Below are 17,579 nucleotides of genomic sequence, written 5' to 3'. Positions count from 1 at the left end.
TTGCAGTCAGTTCATAAACTGGTCTTGCTATCGTATTGTTCGGTTGACAGTTGGTGCCGTTCAAAATTGTGGAATCTTGAGCTAAACACCGGCTTGTACTTTATAAGAAACATACCAAATGTCTTAATAAAGAACTGTAAAGAGACATCACTGCCAACTTACGAATTATTGCCGTAGAGAAGCAAGAAAAACATGCCTCCACCATATTTTTTGCAATGAAATTCATTATCGTTTCTTTAACAGAAATTTACAGTTTGTTCCCATCGGAAGACGTCATTCTGTGTAAAATACGACAGAAAGTTAAACATTTTATGTAACAACAAATCTTAACATTTACAAATAGCACATTGACTCTTATTACAATGTACTGAAGTGCTAGTTTGGTCTGTATGTTACAATCTATGAAAATATGAGCGAGCTTAACCAGTGGGAGTTCTGTCAACTGCCTTCGTGTGGGAAATTTTACGAGACAAATCCACGCTACTGCGGAAGCTTAGCGTTTGTTTGGCTTGATAAGGCAGCTGGCACCATGTAGGTGCCGGATTAAAATTATTAAACTATATTAGACATCTCTTCCGGCACCTACACAAATAGACCTAAGAAGAAAGTTGATCTTAAGAATAATTTGTATGTTAACAAAACAATTGTGACGTTTTACGTCTTTGAGAACTCCAATTTTACGTGGTAATGGTATTTTCACATCTGCCATCTGCTTACCGTATTTAAAAAAAAAATTACTTATATATGGAGTAATTAATTAGACAAGATAACCTGAAGCTTGTTCTTCGAAGAAAACATAACATGTCAACGATGTAATACGTCAGGGTTGATAACATGCTTACTTACGTAAGCGAGTTTATAAATACTGAGGTTTATAAAGCGAATGCACAAGTGCAGTGAATGGGCCTATCTGCCCCGGGGTTAATGTGCAATTGATCGGCCGCGCCCATTCATCACGATAGCATACTGCTTAATGGACGCTGAATTGGAGACCTAGATCAAATGCTTCTACCCTAATTGTTCATACGTCTACAATTTACATAATCTTTAAGACAGTTAGTAAGATGTGCAAGTTGTTTAACATCTTTGTATGTAAATGTGACTTTATTCGCAAGTGGCATGGAGCTAGTTCCCCATAGATCGTGTTGGGTACGTATACGTCCCATACGGGACCATTATACATCGGTCTACAAGCGCACGCGTAACGCATGCTGATGTCCTAACAGCACCGCGTCCGCTACGTACTAATTTGCAGATTTTATTAGCATTATATTTACATTCGATAATATAAGCTCCCACGGCCTTTAGCTCTGTTTTCACGTACTTTACGATACACTTTTATCTACAAATATTGAAGTAAAACATTCGAATAACGAGTTTTGTAGTTCAATCAGTAAAGAGACCTAGTGGTCGTTTAGTGAAGCTTATGAATGTTTTTATTTTACAATGCAAGGGACTTTGAAAAATTTAACAGTGGCTTTTATTTATTGTATCTTTAGTAGTTTTTGGCAGATGAAAAGTAGTTGCAGGCTTTTAAAGCATTAATAAAACAAATGGATATGTAACTTTCTTATACAAATGCTCCTTTAAAAGCTTTATTACACTTTACACATTATATTTGTGCCAAGATGTGATATATATGAGCAATTTAATTCTTTGTTCTTGGCATTGCGTTTGAAGTATTTACGTACTTACAAAGAATTTTTTTTTTTTAATTTTTGTAAGTGCTTGTCTGTCTATCTGTGTCCGCAAATTTGCGTTTGTTCCGGGTAATCTTCGAAACGGCTAGATCTATTTTGATGGGACATGGATTGGAAGGTAGGTGATGTGTGCGAGAGTAACTTGAGCAATTTTTCTAATTTTACCCACATTATCCAGGTTCTATCAATAGGCCTATTAATAATCAAATACTGAAACCTCCAGTATTCATTTATTAATGTTCTAATAATTTTATATAACAGTAAAATATAATTTAATTAATTACATCACGTATACACACTAGCCATTGACTCGAGTAAAAAGAAAAAAAACACAATTGTAGAATGTGCGCGAACAACAAAAACCACCATCAATGTTATATTTATATACTAATCGTAATTATAAATCTGTTTGTGTATCAATTTCAGAATTAGCATGAAGTTATTTCATTATAATTTGTAGATACGAGGGGAGGTCCAAAAGTTCGCGGAATGAAAGGGTTGTCAATGAAATATAACAATAAATTTATTTTTCCTTTTCAATATAATCACCCTTAAGTCTAATACATTTATTCGATCTATGAATTAATTTTTCTAAACCATCGAAAAAATATTTTTTGTCTTTGGCCTCAAAATGGGCCGAAATTGCCTCCTTCACTTCATTATCGTCGGAAAATTTCCTTCCCCTTAGCTCTTTTTTTAAATTTGGAAATAAATAAAAATCGCTAGGAGCCAGGTCTGGACTGTAGGGTGGGTGAACAAGTGGTTCGAACCCATGTGTGTGCAGAGCAGCCATGGCAACTCGGCTCTTGTGAACCGGCGCGTTGTCTTGCAAAAGCAACACACCCTTGGCCAATTTTCCTCGACGTTTTTCTTTAATTGACTCCTTTAACTTTTCTAATATGAGTGCGTAGTATTCTCCGGTTATAGTGGTACCTTTTTCTTTATAATCAATGAGTAATATTCCCTTACAATCCCAAAAAACAGTGGCCATCAACTTTCCCGCCGATTCTGACACCTTGAATTTTTTGGGAGGTGGTGTACCCTTTTTGTGCCATTGCATGGACTCCTGTTTGGACTCAGGTTCAAAGTGATGAACCCATGTTTCATCTCCAGTAACAATCCGCTCCAAAATCTGCACGGGCTCGTCTCCACACAACTCCAAAAAGTGCTTAGACGCGTCGACGCGCTGCTGTTTTTGAAGCGGCGTGAGCATTCTCGGCACCCATCTTGCACTGACTTTTGTCATGCCCAGGTGGTCGTGCAGGATACGCAAAATAGTTGTATCTGATACTCCAACAAATGCAGATAATTGTTTCTTCTTCAAACGTGTGTCTTCGAGTACAAGTTTTTCGACTTTTTCGACGATGTCTGATGTGGTGGCGTCAGCTGGCCGCCCAGAGCGAGAGTCGTCTTCAATTGAATCTCGACCATGTTTAAAAAGACCATGCCACTTATAAACCATTGTTTTACCAGGGCACTGATCTCCATAAACGGCTTCCATTTCATTTAAAATGGTTTGAACGTTTTTTCCTTGCTTGGTAAGGAATTTTATCACAGCGCGATGTTCAATTTTCGCCATAGTTGCAGTTTGCTTCCGGATTGACTTGTTCAGCAGGCGAGTACTCGTAAACGAATGGCACTATAGGGTTGAAATGTTATATATATACTAATTATGAGTGCCCAATTAGTATGACACTAAGCGAGCTACCCTATCCCCACTCCATCCCCTCCATTCCGCGAACTTTTGGACCTCCCCTCGTAAGACGAAACAAGACAAGCCGTGTCTCCTATCACGTATGGACGTCGTGTTGGCCTGATCTAATTCTGCAACGATTATATCACCTGAAGATAATGAGCATCGTAACAAGTGTAGGGATGTCAACTTTAGACAAATAGATGCGAAAGGTGGTCTATATATGCATCATGCAGTGGCAACCCTATCAGTATATCCGATCTGTGAGATTGTACCGTACTATCTTGTATTTTGTACTAGCTTTTGATTAACTTGTGCGAGTATACCCGACCATTTATTGCTGTCTTCCGATACGTTTTGTATGAAACTACGATATGACTTGTGCATGCGAGTGTACTAACAATTGGTGTCACAGTTGTTATTTAAGGTTTTTTAATACAAACGCCTCGTCTTATATCGCCGTCGACACGTGGCGTGGCCCAGTATTTTTATGAGGCTTGTGTTTGTTTACTTTCAACGTTCATTGTTTATCATATTGCTGTAATTAACATTTGGGTCACAATTAGACAATATGAGTATTGTTTTGTTAGAAATTGATCATTTTGACAATTATATCATGATAAAAATATTTACTAAACAAAATCTATTGACGAAGGTAATTGTATTGAAAGCCGTATGGAATTTACCTGTATGTGGTCTATATCAGTTCTCTTCTCAATGTCAACGAAGTTCTTGAACCTGAGATAGTCTCCGCTGACACTTCTCACGTCAGGTAATCTGATAACGGCCATGGCTTTTGTCAATATTTGATACGCGCTGTGTTTGCCGGGGTATCAATGAACTCACAAATAAATACACCAAGATAGCACTTGTGCAAAACATATATCGAGCTAAGTAGACGATTAAGTTAAATAGTACATAATGTAAAATGTAGAGCACAAGCCTCTCACAAGACAGACATATCAAGCTGTAGAAATTTTCTAACCTAGTAAGTTAGTAAGTAATTTTTTTAAATTCATCATCATCAGCTCACTATACGTCCTCACTGAGGGGCTCCGAGCCTACCCTAAGTTAAGGGTGACTAGGCCATAGTCAACCGCACTGGCTCAGTGCGGGTTGGTTGACTTTACACATATCTTTGAATTTCTTCTTAGATATGTGCAGGTTGCATCACGATGTTTTCCTTCACCGTAAGAACGTCGGATAAATGTAAATATGTAAATCGAAAATCGAAAAAAACATTGGTACATGGCGGAATTCAAACCCAGGACCTGCAGAACCCCTGAGCCAACGACGTCCTTTTTTAAATTAGTATGAGGAATAACATTTAAGTAATTGGCTATTATATACTTGACTATTATACAATTGTTGTAGTAATTTTAGTCTAAGACTTGAATCTTCATCTTAACACAACTTAATTTATAATTACAATACATTTTTCCGGCAATAAAGGATGATACTAAATGTTATTTATCTCATCCTGTCAACTCGAAGTATAAAACGACTACGGTACAATCAATTTAATATCGCCGCCATTTAAAAAGCAGCCAATAAATATTGTTTATTGTCATCGCTGTGTGATTGAGGATTGAATTAAAACTCGCGGCGTGCGCGCCATTTGACTTTTAAGAGACAAGATCTGTCAAGCACGCTTAAATAATTTTCAAATTAAGACGAACAATAGGTTCTAAACTTGCTTTCTTGTGTGCTAGTTTTGTGTAAGTCAGTTTTTAAGACGATGCAGCGTCGGCAGGGCTCCTACAAAATGGACCAATTATCTGGATCTGATTGCGGGTATATCAGGACCGATCATCAGAGCGAACTTTGGGGGAGGCCTTGGCCCAGCAGTGCGCGTCACTTGGCTAATAATAAGAAGAAATTTTTGAGTTGCTTTAAAAAAGACGTCTAAATTTTACATAACTGTCAGTATGAAACACACGTGATTGTCACATATTTACCTCACCCCACGCGAAAAGTGGAAAAATGTATTTATTACAACGACAGCTCTTTGCCTAGTCCGTTTATCTATAGTTCAAAGCGCGCCAGAACAATTGCTACAAGTTATACGAAAAGATTTGTTACCATTGTCACGCGTCGGCCGTCATTCATGTCACTATAGTATTTTTAGTTAATGACGCAAGGCTGTACTGTATTGATAGACTACTTAAAAACAACTCTATTTATATTGCTAAAAACGACTAAACATTAACGATTTTTTTAAATAATAATTTAATATTATTTTTGCAATTTTTTATACCTTTCTATTTAATTAATACTCATATTTGGTTAAACAACGGAGAAGGTAGGTAAATAAAAATAACACCAGGACACAGAACCTACAAATTCTTTACTCTCTTAAAATTTTTATATTAAGCAATGGGAAAGTAATTTGAAAATTAAATTTAATAGAAAAAAAAGTAGCGTTCAAACCTGGGCAAGATTGAGGGTGTGTCAAATCTATTACGTAACGTGCGTTTAAGCTGATACTCTCTAATCCTTGGCCCACAAAAAAAACCCTCGGGATCCTGTCCGGGGGAGGGGAAAGAACCCGAGGGCGCGGGAGGTAGCCGCCACTACGCCGCCGAATAAATTATGTTCTTTACAGGGTGACCATATGTGATTATAGTCATAGATTTGGATTTTTATATATGAGACGGAATGACCCTTGCTCCATTTAAAATATTTAATTTACAGCAAGACTACAGTGACTCTTTGAAACTTAATTTAGAACTGTCAAAATATTTTGTAGATTATAAAACTTGTGGTAGTTATAGTGAAGTGTGACTCTAATAATGTTCTAATGAAAATTAACTGTTTATAGTAATAAATGATTAAGTTTATTATTATCCTAAATTTCACATATAGTTTGCCACTCGATTTTTCGAAGCTTGTTCCTTATCGATGTTGTATAATCCGTGGGGTTGAGATATCTGCGACCTTACGACTGACGCCCGGGGTCTTACCAAATGCCATTTCAGTCACGAACTTGTAAGTGCCTACAGTGAAAGAATTAAATTCGCTTCCCACTGAGGATCGGATATCGTACAACATATATCGGGTCGTCCACATTTAAGGTGGTGCGACGATATCATAAAAATTGCTGGTAACAGCTGGACCAGACTAACATCGGACAGGAAGACATGGAAGAATCTGGAGGAGGCTTTCACCGCTCTAGGCGGCCCTTACACAGAAGATCAAGGAGAAAACTCACACTAACCATACTAATTTTAAATAATAAGTTTAGCATATACGGAAACTAACAAAACTAACGCATTTCTTATTGGTAGTAAACATTAGCATTATTTTACTAGTAATAGTTTATTGTTCGAAAATTAGGTTCAAAAATATGTAATTATAATATGTAACTGTGTTTAAGGGAAAATAAAGTTATCTTTATCTTTATCTTTTATATCGGTTTGAGAAGTTTTCGACCGAATTGTATTGTGTACTCACATTTTTTTCCTACGTGTTTATTTGCAAAATGGGTAGGCAATAAACGTCCTCGACTGTAACTAGATAAGAGAGGGCGTCGCTTTACTCCGTAAATTAATCGATTCGTGCATCGATATTGTGAATGGATTTGCTAACATCGACTTAAACTCGATTGTTACGACTTCCACGTCACTAACAGGATTAAGACAATCACTTCCGTGAATGTACACAATTACATTGAAATGGTTGCTGACTACATAAGCTTTGCTAATGTTATTGAGAGGATTCGTTTGTTTGTTTGTTTGTTATTTAAAAAATTCAAAACTATTATTGTATTGTAAATGTTCATGATATTTTTTTATGAACTTAGCATTGTTTACTACTAATATAGTGTCCTTATTTTTAATCATAAAATAAAAATATTTAAGTTTAATACAAGTTGATAAGTAAAGTATATTTATGTATCAATGTCAAGTTTAAGTTAAATTCATCTATCTAAACAGCGATCAACTCGAACACATTAAGAGAAACAGACGGCGGCGTAGCGTAGGCGTCCCGCCCGCGCATCATATAGAGTGAGATGCAATACGTACATCAGTCTAATCTAAGGCCGTCGCTCTGTCAGATATCTTTATTACAAATCGATTTATACGATCAGTAGCAGGACTCGAATCGTTCTTATCCGATTATCGCTCAAATATCGGTATATCGAGAGCCGCACGCCGAAACGAAAGCGCCGCGTGACCGGCCCAGCACCAGTTTGTGAGAAAGTCCACTCCGCTATACCTTATTGCGGTCGTGATTTATATTCTTAATGAATCGCACCGATGAGCTTCCGATCTATATATTGTATCTCACGGGAAACAGTTCGCACTCCGTTTGCGTCGATCGACTATGTCACCCGGAAGTAGTCGTAGCATTAAGTCGGCTCGCGACGCGCATTAGTCTAATAACTTCGATTATTTGCTAATCGCGGCCCCGACGCGGTGCCTCGAGAACAATGGCATCCCGCGGGTGCACGAGGAATATATAAAGCCGGTTTATATCGGTGCTGAGGTGTGTCGCTTTGCTTTTGCATCTCGGCTCTGTACGCGTCGGGCGGGTCCTTGAGATGCAGCGCGCTGCCTGCACCGCTACCGTTACTCATTGCGGCAATTGGCCGGCCTCCGGCGACGTACGTCACCAACATATGGCACGCTCAATGAGATTACGCCTCGAACATACTGCCCTCAGCGAAAACTGAACCACGTTAAATATAATAATGATATTTATAATTCGATTTTAGTTTCATCTCCCGCCGCTCACTACATCGATAACTTCCAGCCAGTGCTGACGATCGAAGGAAATAACAATAAACACAAAACGATACGGCGCTCGTAAAAGTATCTCATTAATAGCTTATCGATTAATCGAGCTACGCCGTAATGTTCCACTGGAAGCGTATCTCCTAATAACGTGCGCCGCCGGCTGCGGCCGCTAGTGGCGATGTGATGTGCGGCCGGTAGTGGCGATGTGATGTGCGCCCGCGCCGCCTATCATAAACTATAAAAAGACGCAGCTTCCGACTGACATCGTCTTTGATCGTGCTGTTGGTAATGTCGGTCTCGCTAAATGGATTCATTATTCGCCACGCAAAAATCCCCAAGACATTTGGTAATAACGATATCGTTGTTTTAGTTCCTTTTTATTTTATATACTCTTAAACTGACTATTGACTGACCTCATTTTATCATAAAATTGAATGGCGCTTTATTTCTTTCGTAAAACTTTTCGTTGTTGCGAATGAATGGACCATAGATATATTCGGCAACTGTAATATTATTGATGATAAAAAAGGCATTATGTTGAAGGTTTTTTATCAAATAGTGGTTGCGACGATCTAATGTTTACGTATTGTATAAACAAGCGGCGGGCATTATCGACGGCGGGCGTCGCGGCGTCAATGAATTGTGCGGCGCGCTCGTGTGGCCCGAATGCCGGCGCGCTACCCGCGGCCCCCATCTCCGCGCCCCGCGTCCTCTTTATCTCGCACTCGCGCCATGTGGAGGCTGCAGCGGTGCATATGCATAGCGCACGCGCGGGGCGCGAGGCGGCAGCAAAAGGCGGGGGAGGGGCGTGCGGGGACCTGCCCAGGGGGACGCCGCGCGAACTCATTCGTCTCGCAACCGTCGCTTGGGACGGGCGTGCGCTTATGTTGTGAAACCGTCTCCCGCGAGACGGCGTGCCTTGTGACCGACCGTGTACGATCTTCGTAGTGTAAAAATAAAGCCGGCGACAGACGGCGGTGTCGGTGCGAAGTTATATTTAAATGATAGCACGAACGCGAGGAAGATCTACCTTCGGACTCGGACGCTCGCCGACATGAGACTAAGTACGAATCCTTATCCTAAACTACGTAGTCAGTACATCTAGAATCTAGATGCAGTGCGATGCTAGGTGGCAGCTGCAGTGTTACAGGGTGTTGTTTGTTGACGCGATTATTCCGATTTGTTTGTTATTGCCAGTGTTCAGTGGCTGTGGCTCTGTGTCCCATCGTTTTAGAACGGATTTCGTTTAGTGCGAGGACGATGCAATGCACGCCTTGAATAATTCATCGTTTCCTGTCCTTGTAGTTTTACATATCCGAGGAATAAGTAAACGTTACCTAGTAGATAAGTGGCGGAGTGTTACGCGAGTAAGATTCCGTATTAGCTGCCGATCGAATTCTAATCAGGTAACTTAAGGCGATTATTGTAGCTATGGAAATGGCAGCTATCTCTGGCGTGTTGTCGCCATTCGTCATTCCCACTGTCATCCCCATCGCCACGCTAATGTGTTTATTTGTAACCGCACACTCGATCTCGAGTTACTTCCTGACGGCCAACATATGATTACCTTTGATTCAGTTATTTTAAACCGTTTTGTATGTAATTTTAATTATTTAAACTGGTTGTAAAATGATCATAAAATAAACTTTCTCTGTAGACATGTATCGACATAAACGTAATAGCATGTGTTGCGAAGTGATTTAAACTAAGTATGAAATGTTAAATTGAATAATTCATTAGGATAGAAATCGTAGTAAATATATACCTGTGGCCCCCATTGTTAATATCCCTTTGTGATCCTGCAGGGGAACGTATTAAATCTGAGGTCGCCGTACCTGTTGATTCGGGACCTTCCAAAAAACTACACAATGCCTCGACTTAAACGATATTTCCAGATGATATGTGTTTAACATAATGGCTAGACTCTTAAATGTTTGTTTAACTTATTGATCGTTAAATCTTTAAATAAATAATATTATCTAATAATATTTAATAGTTTAACATTAACCAAAAATTATTATTTCGGCATTATATTTAAGAAATTTCCTTAGCAAATAATAGACACCTAATACTTAATACTTGTATATTATAGGGTAAAATTCGTTCATTCATTTTTGCTATTTGATTTGTTATTGTTGCTATATTGTAGATGTTTTTTATGTTGTAATTTTTATTATCTAATTTCACTTATCATTGATAATTTCGTAGTGATTTTAATTTTATTGCTGAAATTATATCTCTATATATGATATTATGACATTAAGCTCGTAACATCCTGTTTTAAAATAGTAAGAATACGAACCGAATGATTTCAAAATCTTTCAAACCTTTTTTGAACTTTGGACAAATTGTAACACGACTCACATACGTAAAAATCTTTAACCAAAGTACCTCAGTTATCTAGTGGCGTCAAAATATAAGATAAATACATATTCTTGCTTAACGTCTTTTCCTATAAAAAGGTCTATCTATTTGACCATTGCATATCTTAATTAAAAGAACTCTTTTCGTCTAATGGGTCGATTATTTTGTTTTATAGATCTTAATCCGGACAGATTAAAGTATTGAAAATATTGAAAATTGGTAGAAATATTTAGAACATCATTATGTGAACATTGAAAAGTCCTAATCGACGATTTTTCTATCTAATTGCGTGTAAATTGATAATGCACAGCCTAATCCACTAGAATAATAGTCGCTCAATAATAACATAAATAAATATAAGTAAAATTATTCCACTCGATAATAATTAGCCTAATTTTTGTTACAGTTAACACTGATAAGATTAGAGGTGTTGTAAAATGGACGACATCAAAACCAAAGTCTAATATAAATTTAGATTATTACGATATCACTGAACGTACAATCGATTCATTTCACTTGTTATTTATAAAACAAACTAGCTTTTACCCGCGACTCCGTCCCCGCCGAATGAAAAAATAGAAAACGGGGTAAAAATGATCCTATGTCCGATTCCTGGTTCTAAGCTACCTGCCCACCAATTTTCAGTCAAATCGATTCAGCCGTTCTTGAGTTATAAATAGTGTAACTAACACGACTTTCTTCATTTATATAGATTATTACTATTCCAATTATAATTATATCAAATGAGTAAATCATAAATCTCGTAAAACTTTTATCTGGAATTGCTTTTAAAATTTATTGTTTTAATATCTTAATAGACAAGTCTATAATATTATTACTGATAATTAAACATGTCGCACTATGTTTGAATACTAGATGGAAACTATTTCATTTTCAACGTCTGTATGGATAAAAGTCTAACCCAAGGATCTCCGAACTATTTAGGACAAGTGACCCCCTTTTCCAAAATGTAACGTTACCACAGACCCCCACATGGCCAAATTATCTACTTTTAATATCAATTATTGTTATTATTATTATTTTTCATTCTGATTTAGGTCAATAGAAGAAGACAGAGTGAGAATTAGTAATGCTTTAAGGCAGTGTTTCCCAAAGTGGGCGATAACGCCCCCTTGGGAGCGTTTGAAACCTAGGAGGGGGCGATAAGGGGCCCAAAAAATGGGGGGCATTGAAATTAATTAAAGTAATGAAGTTGTGGTTTTTAAGTTTTAGGGCTGAATAAAAATTAGGGGGCTCTGAAATATAATTGATTCTCAAAGGGGGCGGTGAAAGAAATAAGTTTGACAATCACTGCTTTAAGGTCAATATCGACCCCTTTGGGAATCCCTGATCTAACCAGTGGTTGGGTTCTGAGACTTAAATCTCTGTATAAAACATATCGTCATCTCTGTCTGTTGACAAAACATAGAGATTTTGGTATCATAAACCCACGGTAAATCAATAGCATATAAAATAAATACAAGTGTGTATCGAAAAACAAATTAAATAATACATGGCTTTAAACAATTATTTTAAATTATTCAAAAAATATGGCTCTATATGTATTTTAATTGAATTCAAAATAAAGCGACTTTGTATTGTGTTGATAACAGTAATCAGTACAACTTAGGGTCCTTCAGCGAGTATAACTCCATCTAAAAGCAATGCATCCACAGTTCCTGTGGTGTTGCGTATGTCCATGGGTGTCGATAATCAACAAGGTGTTGTCGCTGACCCCTTCTTTTATAAACTAATCTTAAATAAAAAAATTAGATACATTTATAAATTCAAGCCCACTCATACTAATATTATAAATGCGAATGTTTGGATGGGTGGATGTTTTTTTGAAGATATCTCCGGATCGGCTGAACAGATCTTGATGAAATTTGGCATAAATGTAGAGCATAGTCTGGAAGAACACATAGGCTACTTATTAAGTTTTTTTTTAATTCCGCGCAGACGTATTCGTGGGTGACAGTTAGTAAGTTAATATGTAGCAAACGCGATTACCCAGTATGGGGTAGAGTGGAATGTTGCATACTGACCCGTAATTGGATTTCCGAATTCCTCAACTTAGCAGTAACTTACAAGATATATGGCATATTTTGTCTAAGTTAGAATAATATAGTTCACATCTGTAACCCAGTGGGGTAGCCAGAGACTATGGACTTCCATTTGGCGGAGACTTGTCAATGGATTTTCCTTGTCGATTTCGGGTGCTCTTACTAAACTTTTCACTTAAGTTCCAACTAAAAATTATTAGTTCATCTAAATATTATGTTATGATCATTATACATATTAGTTCATACTTGTTTTTATGTATTTTGAGGCATGTTTGTATGTTTGTTAAGTCTTTATCGTACACATCTATAGAAAATGTGACGTTTATTGGTTGGTTTACGTTTATCTGTCCGCTCTATTTGCACCGATGCGATGTATCAAGTGTGCGGTGTGCGTGACTGATTAGCGCCGGGCAAATGTTTTGGAGCGTCTCGGTCGCGACACATTCCACCCATCGGACGAAGAAAATAGTTTTTTTTTTTAAATTTTAGTCTTATAAAATCTCTTAAGAGATGTGCTATAATCAGGAATTATATACTAAACTTGAATAACATCTATCATACACTTAGTTTGCTCTATGCTCAAAAAACATGTCTATAATTGTGTTAAAAACTGTTCAACGACTTTCAATTTAATGGACTTTATCAAGCTATTAGTGTTTCACTAATGTTTTAAATATTTGTTCAATTTAATTTACATTGTACGTTTACGTTATTATAAGGTTTAGTTTAGAAGATCTAGAGTTGTTACGTAAAGATCGTAGCGGTACAATGTAATGCAAGGCAAAGATGCAGTAGGTACTTATGGTGCGAGCAACTTATCTGGCCCGGTGGGCAGAAGTGGAATCAATGACGTAGGTGCCTGTTATTGTCAAAAAGAGCTACAAGATTCTTGTCTAAGTATAGCTGTCGCGTGTTATTTGACATGCCTAAGTAGGTTTTACATATTTTCTCACAGCAATAACTACGATAATTGCGCCAAATAGATTTGTCCTACTGTATATATATTTAATCACGTCGTCAACGCCAGGTCACATCATCGGGCAATAAACATTGCATTGCTGTCGCGGCTGGCATTTTAATTGCCACTCAATAAACATCTCCGCACCTGAGATGCTGCCACTTATCTGTTGTGACAAACTTGTTGCTTTGCCACACAACTAGTTTACATTGATAATATGAAGTTGTAAATTATTGAGACGTCCCGTTTGTGTACTCTTTGGCCAGTGTTGACATTTTTGACTGACGTTGTGTTGCGTTGTGTGTTGCAGGTCGGGGCATAGTGTGCGAGTGCGCAGGCGCGGGCGCGTGCCCGGGCGGCGCGGCTCGTGGCACGTGCTTCACGCAGCCCGGCGGCTACTGCTTCGCCACCGTGGAGGAGGTGCTCGATGACTCGGGCCGGCTCGACCTCGAGCGCACCGCCGGCTGCCTGCCGCCCGACGAGTCTGGCTTCATGCAGGTCTGTACTTACCTTCTATCTCTATCTAAGCCTATTATCCACCTGTCTTGATCACCATTATCTTGATTTAGCATTAGCATAGATTTAGCATAAAATCGTACACCATATTGTATTGTTTTGAAATCGTTACGACACAGGGAACTTCATGCAAACTGTACTAATAAATGTGTTTTCATGATTTTCAGTGCAAAAGTTCACAAGTGCCACACCAGCACCCGAAGGTAATCGAGTGCTGCTCGGAAGCGGACATGTGCAACACACGACTGCAGCCCCAGCTGCCGGAACCGCCGCCCGATGTGACGGAAGCGCCCGGCCTGCGCCCGCCCACGCCCGCCAGCCCCACGCTACTGGTCGCCATCGCACTCTGCGTCGCGCTCCTCGCCTTCATTGCCGCTTTTCTACTACTGTTCCGGCGCCGGCGCCGCGGCTGCAAGCGACCGCCCTCACCGCCCGCCGCCGCGCACTCCGCTGACATCTCCTCCGGCTCCGGCTCCGGCCTGCCGCTGCTCGTGCAGCGTACCGTCGCCAAACAGATACAGATGGTCGAATCCATTGGCAAGGGCCGCTACGGCGAGGTCTGGCTGGCGAGGTGGCGCGGCGAGAAAGTCGCCGTTAAGGTCTTTTTCACCACCGAGGAGGCGTCGTGGTTCCGAGAGACTGAGATCTACCAGACGGTGCTCATGCGACACGAGAACATCCTCGGCTTTATCGCCGCCGACATCAAAGGCACCGGCTCGTGGACGCAGATGCTCCTCATCACCGATTACCACGAGAACGGCTCGTTGCACGACTACCTGCAGACGGTCGTCCTCGACACGCACGCCCTGCTCACCATGGCGTACTCTATCGTCAGCGGGCTGGCGCACTTGCACATGGACATATTCGGCACGAAGGGCAAGCCCGCCATCGCGCATCGCGACATCAAGAGCAAGAACATTCTGGTGAAACGCAACGGTCAGTGCGCCATCGCGGACTTCGGACTGGCGGTCAGATACGTCTCCGAGCGCAACGAGGTGGACATCGCGCCCAACACGCGCGTCGGCACTCGCCGCTACATGGCGCCCGAGGTGCTCGACGAGAAGCTCGACGTGGCCAACTTCGAGGCGTTCAAGATGGCCGACATGTACTCGCTGGGGCTGGTGCTGTGGGAGATGTGCCGCCGCTGCGCCACCGGCGACAAGGCGCAGCACGTGGACGCGTACGCGCTGCCCTACCACGAGCACGTGCCGCCCGACCCCTCGTTCGAGGACATGCACGCGGTGGTGGTCGCGCGCGGCGTGCGGCCCATCATCCCCGCGCGCTGGCTGGGCTCGGAGCCGCTGGCCGCGCTCGCCGCCGCCATGGCGGAGTGCTGGCACGCCAACCCGCCAGTGCGGCTCACCGCGCTCCGCGTCAAGAAGACGCTCGCCAAGTTCCACAACGAGCCCGTCGCCAAGCTCGTGTGACGCCGGACCACTCACTTCAGTACCAGTTCCTCGATACGCGCTATTTATTCCTTTGCGAGAGTTGAATCGCGTTCAAAATTAGTTCAGCATCCCTGAGTCCCATCGATGTGAAATTCTATCTGACCACCGCTTTTGTTTAAATCTCAGTATTGTTAAGTTAACTCGGCGCAGCGCGAGGCCGCCGCGGGTACTCGCGCTCGTCCCCGGTCTTCTCGTTCCGATAAATTTGTATGTATTTTATTTTATTTGTTACGTTAATTTGGTAGGTTTAAATATCTCGTCTTCCGTGTGTGTGTGTGCGGCGAGCGCGGGCCAGTCGGCGCCGCGTCTTGTGATATATATCGACAATAAGACTTTGCTTACAAATTTAATGTACAAAGGATATTTGGAATCGCTTCGTTCGGTTCGGTTGTGTTGAGCTGCTGAGTCAGCGCCGCGGAGGAGGGCCGAGGCGATGGTCGCCGACATACGACACAACATCGCTTTACATATACACTTAAAACATTTGGCAGCTATTCTTATAGTAAAATAAGTACAAATATGTTTGAGCACATCTGTTTGCGTGTACTTTATATTGATTACTTGGTTGTTTAAACATGTTTTCTATGAAGTTTAATGTCACTGAGTGAAACTTTTATTTTGATAAGTTTTCATTCGAACTGTTGTTATGGTTGTTTCTAAGTTCCTTTATTTTTATTACTTCATATGAAAATCCATCGCCTCGACTCACCACGTTATTTATCAGTGAATTGTACTTAAGTGTGTAAAAATGTGCAGCCTCGCTCTCACCCCCCACACCCCCCACCCCTACCACAGACAGCTGGTGAGTCTCCACTGTTATATCTGTACCTGTATACAAAAGAATCGCCAAAAGAATCGCCTAGTTTTCATCCATAAAATTATAAATATAAAAAAGTAATCACTGATCCCTTGTAAATGGATAGGTGATTCCTTAGAGGTGACAGCTTTTGCTTCGTTCCGATTTAAACGCGTCTGTTGATGTGACGTTACAATTAATTCTATCTATTAGTTCGAATCCAAACCGCCACAATCAGCTCCAAAATGGCGAGAATCAAATCGGCACAAAATACAACGTCTTATAGCCAGACCATTTACAAAGGTCAGTGAAAATAATGCTCTTGTGCATTTGTTAAAATTGATATTTAGTGTTGCCACAACACAGAAAATATAAATAAAATCTCTACAGCGTAGAATTACTGTTGCTAATATTTTTAAAACAAACACTTTATATTATGTAACTATTAAATTAAAAGTGTAGAAAGTAATTTAGAACGAACACTTTTGAAGTTTGATCATAAAATGGATGCCTTTAATGGATGGATTACACTTGCCCTTTGGTGCAGCTATTTTAATTTTTAATTGTAAGTTGTACATAGACTATGCAAATATAATTTGCAACATCTCAAGACTGTTTATGACGAACTACAAATGTAGGCTACGTCATATTTTGACGCCGTCATGAAAAATGTTATAATAAAAACTTTCAAGTGCTTTAAAAATTATGAGCGCAGATTGTTTTTATTGATAAGCTGTATTTCCACTGTCGATTCATTTACTTGTATAAAATATAATTATTGTCATATAATTGTTTATGAAAAATCAGAGATAAATATATGTTTTTTTTTAAATACAAGTATATTGGCGGTGGAATTTTAAGTTTTTTTTTTAATGAAAGATTTAAGATGAGGTGGTTGGTGAGAGCGGGTGTACGCGGCAGCATTTAGAAGCGCGGGTGCGCTTGTATTGTACATTGTCTTGTAAATATAGAGGGTAGTTGTACATCGGCGTACAGTCGTGCGCTCAAGTCGCACGAGTGTCTTATTATATAGTGTTAATGTACAGCGTTTGTGCGCGCGACTGTACGCGCTAAGTTTACAGATTAAATAAAATATTAATGGACATGTAAAAAGGATTTTATTTTTTAATCCCATTTAGTTGTATTTTATTCGAGAATAAAGTAATGAAGACCAAATTAAGCAACTTGACACGGTCAGTAAAACGCAATACTTTACTTTAAAAAAAAGTGTTTGTTCTTGATTACACAACTAAACGTAAAAACTTTTGGACAAAACAAACTTGTTAAAACATGAAGAAAACA

At 39.8% G+C, this 17,579-nt stretch overlaps 1 protein-coding gene across 3 annotated transcripts in view; it reads left to right on the top strand.

Annotated features, from left to right (window-relative positions):
• Positions 1-16,324, top strand: part of LOC106713244 (bone morphogenetic protein receptor type-1B) — a 92,496-nt gene extending 76,172 nt beyond the window's left edge. For 2 of the 3 annotated variants that reach the window (XM_014505996.2, XM_014505994.2), the window contains 2 exons: positions 13,828-14,015; positions 14,201-16,324. In XM_014505996.2, the coding sequence (XP_014361482.1) occupies positions 13,828-14,015; positions 14,201-15,460 (1,448 nt within the window). In that variant the 3' untranslated portion in view covers positions 15,461-16,324. Of the gene's footprint in view, positions 1-8,871; positions 9,197-13,827; positions 14,016-14,200 lie in introns of those variants that run through there. The other variant, XM_014505995.2, reaches the window with a different exon arrangement.
• Positions 16,325-17,579: the final 1,255 nt, after the last annotated feature.

The sequence above is a fragment of the Papilio machaon genome, chromosome 15, assembly GCF_912999745.1.
Source record: "Papilio machaon chromosome 15, ilPapMach1.1, whole genome shotgun sequence".
Taxonomy (NCBI): Eukaryota; Metazoa; Arthropoda; class Insecta; order Lepidoptera; family Papilionidae; genus Papilio; species Papilio machaon.
Note: the sequence above shows the minus strand (reverse complement) of the source record. Positions and strands in the feature narration are given on the sequence as shown.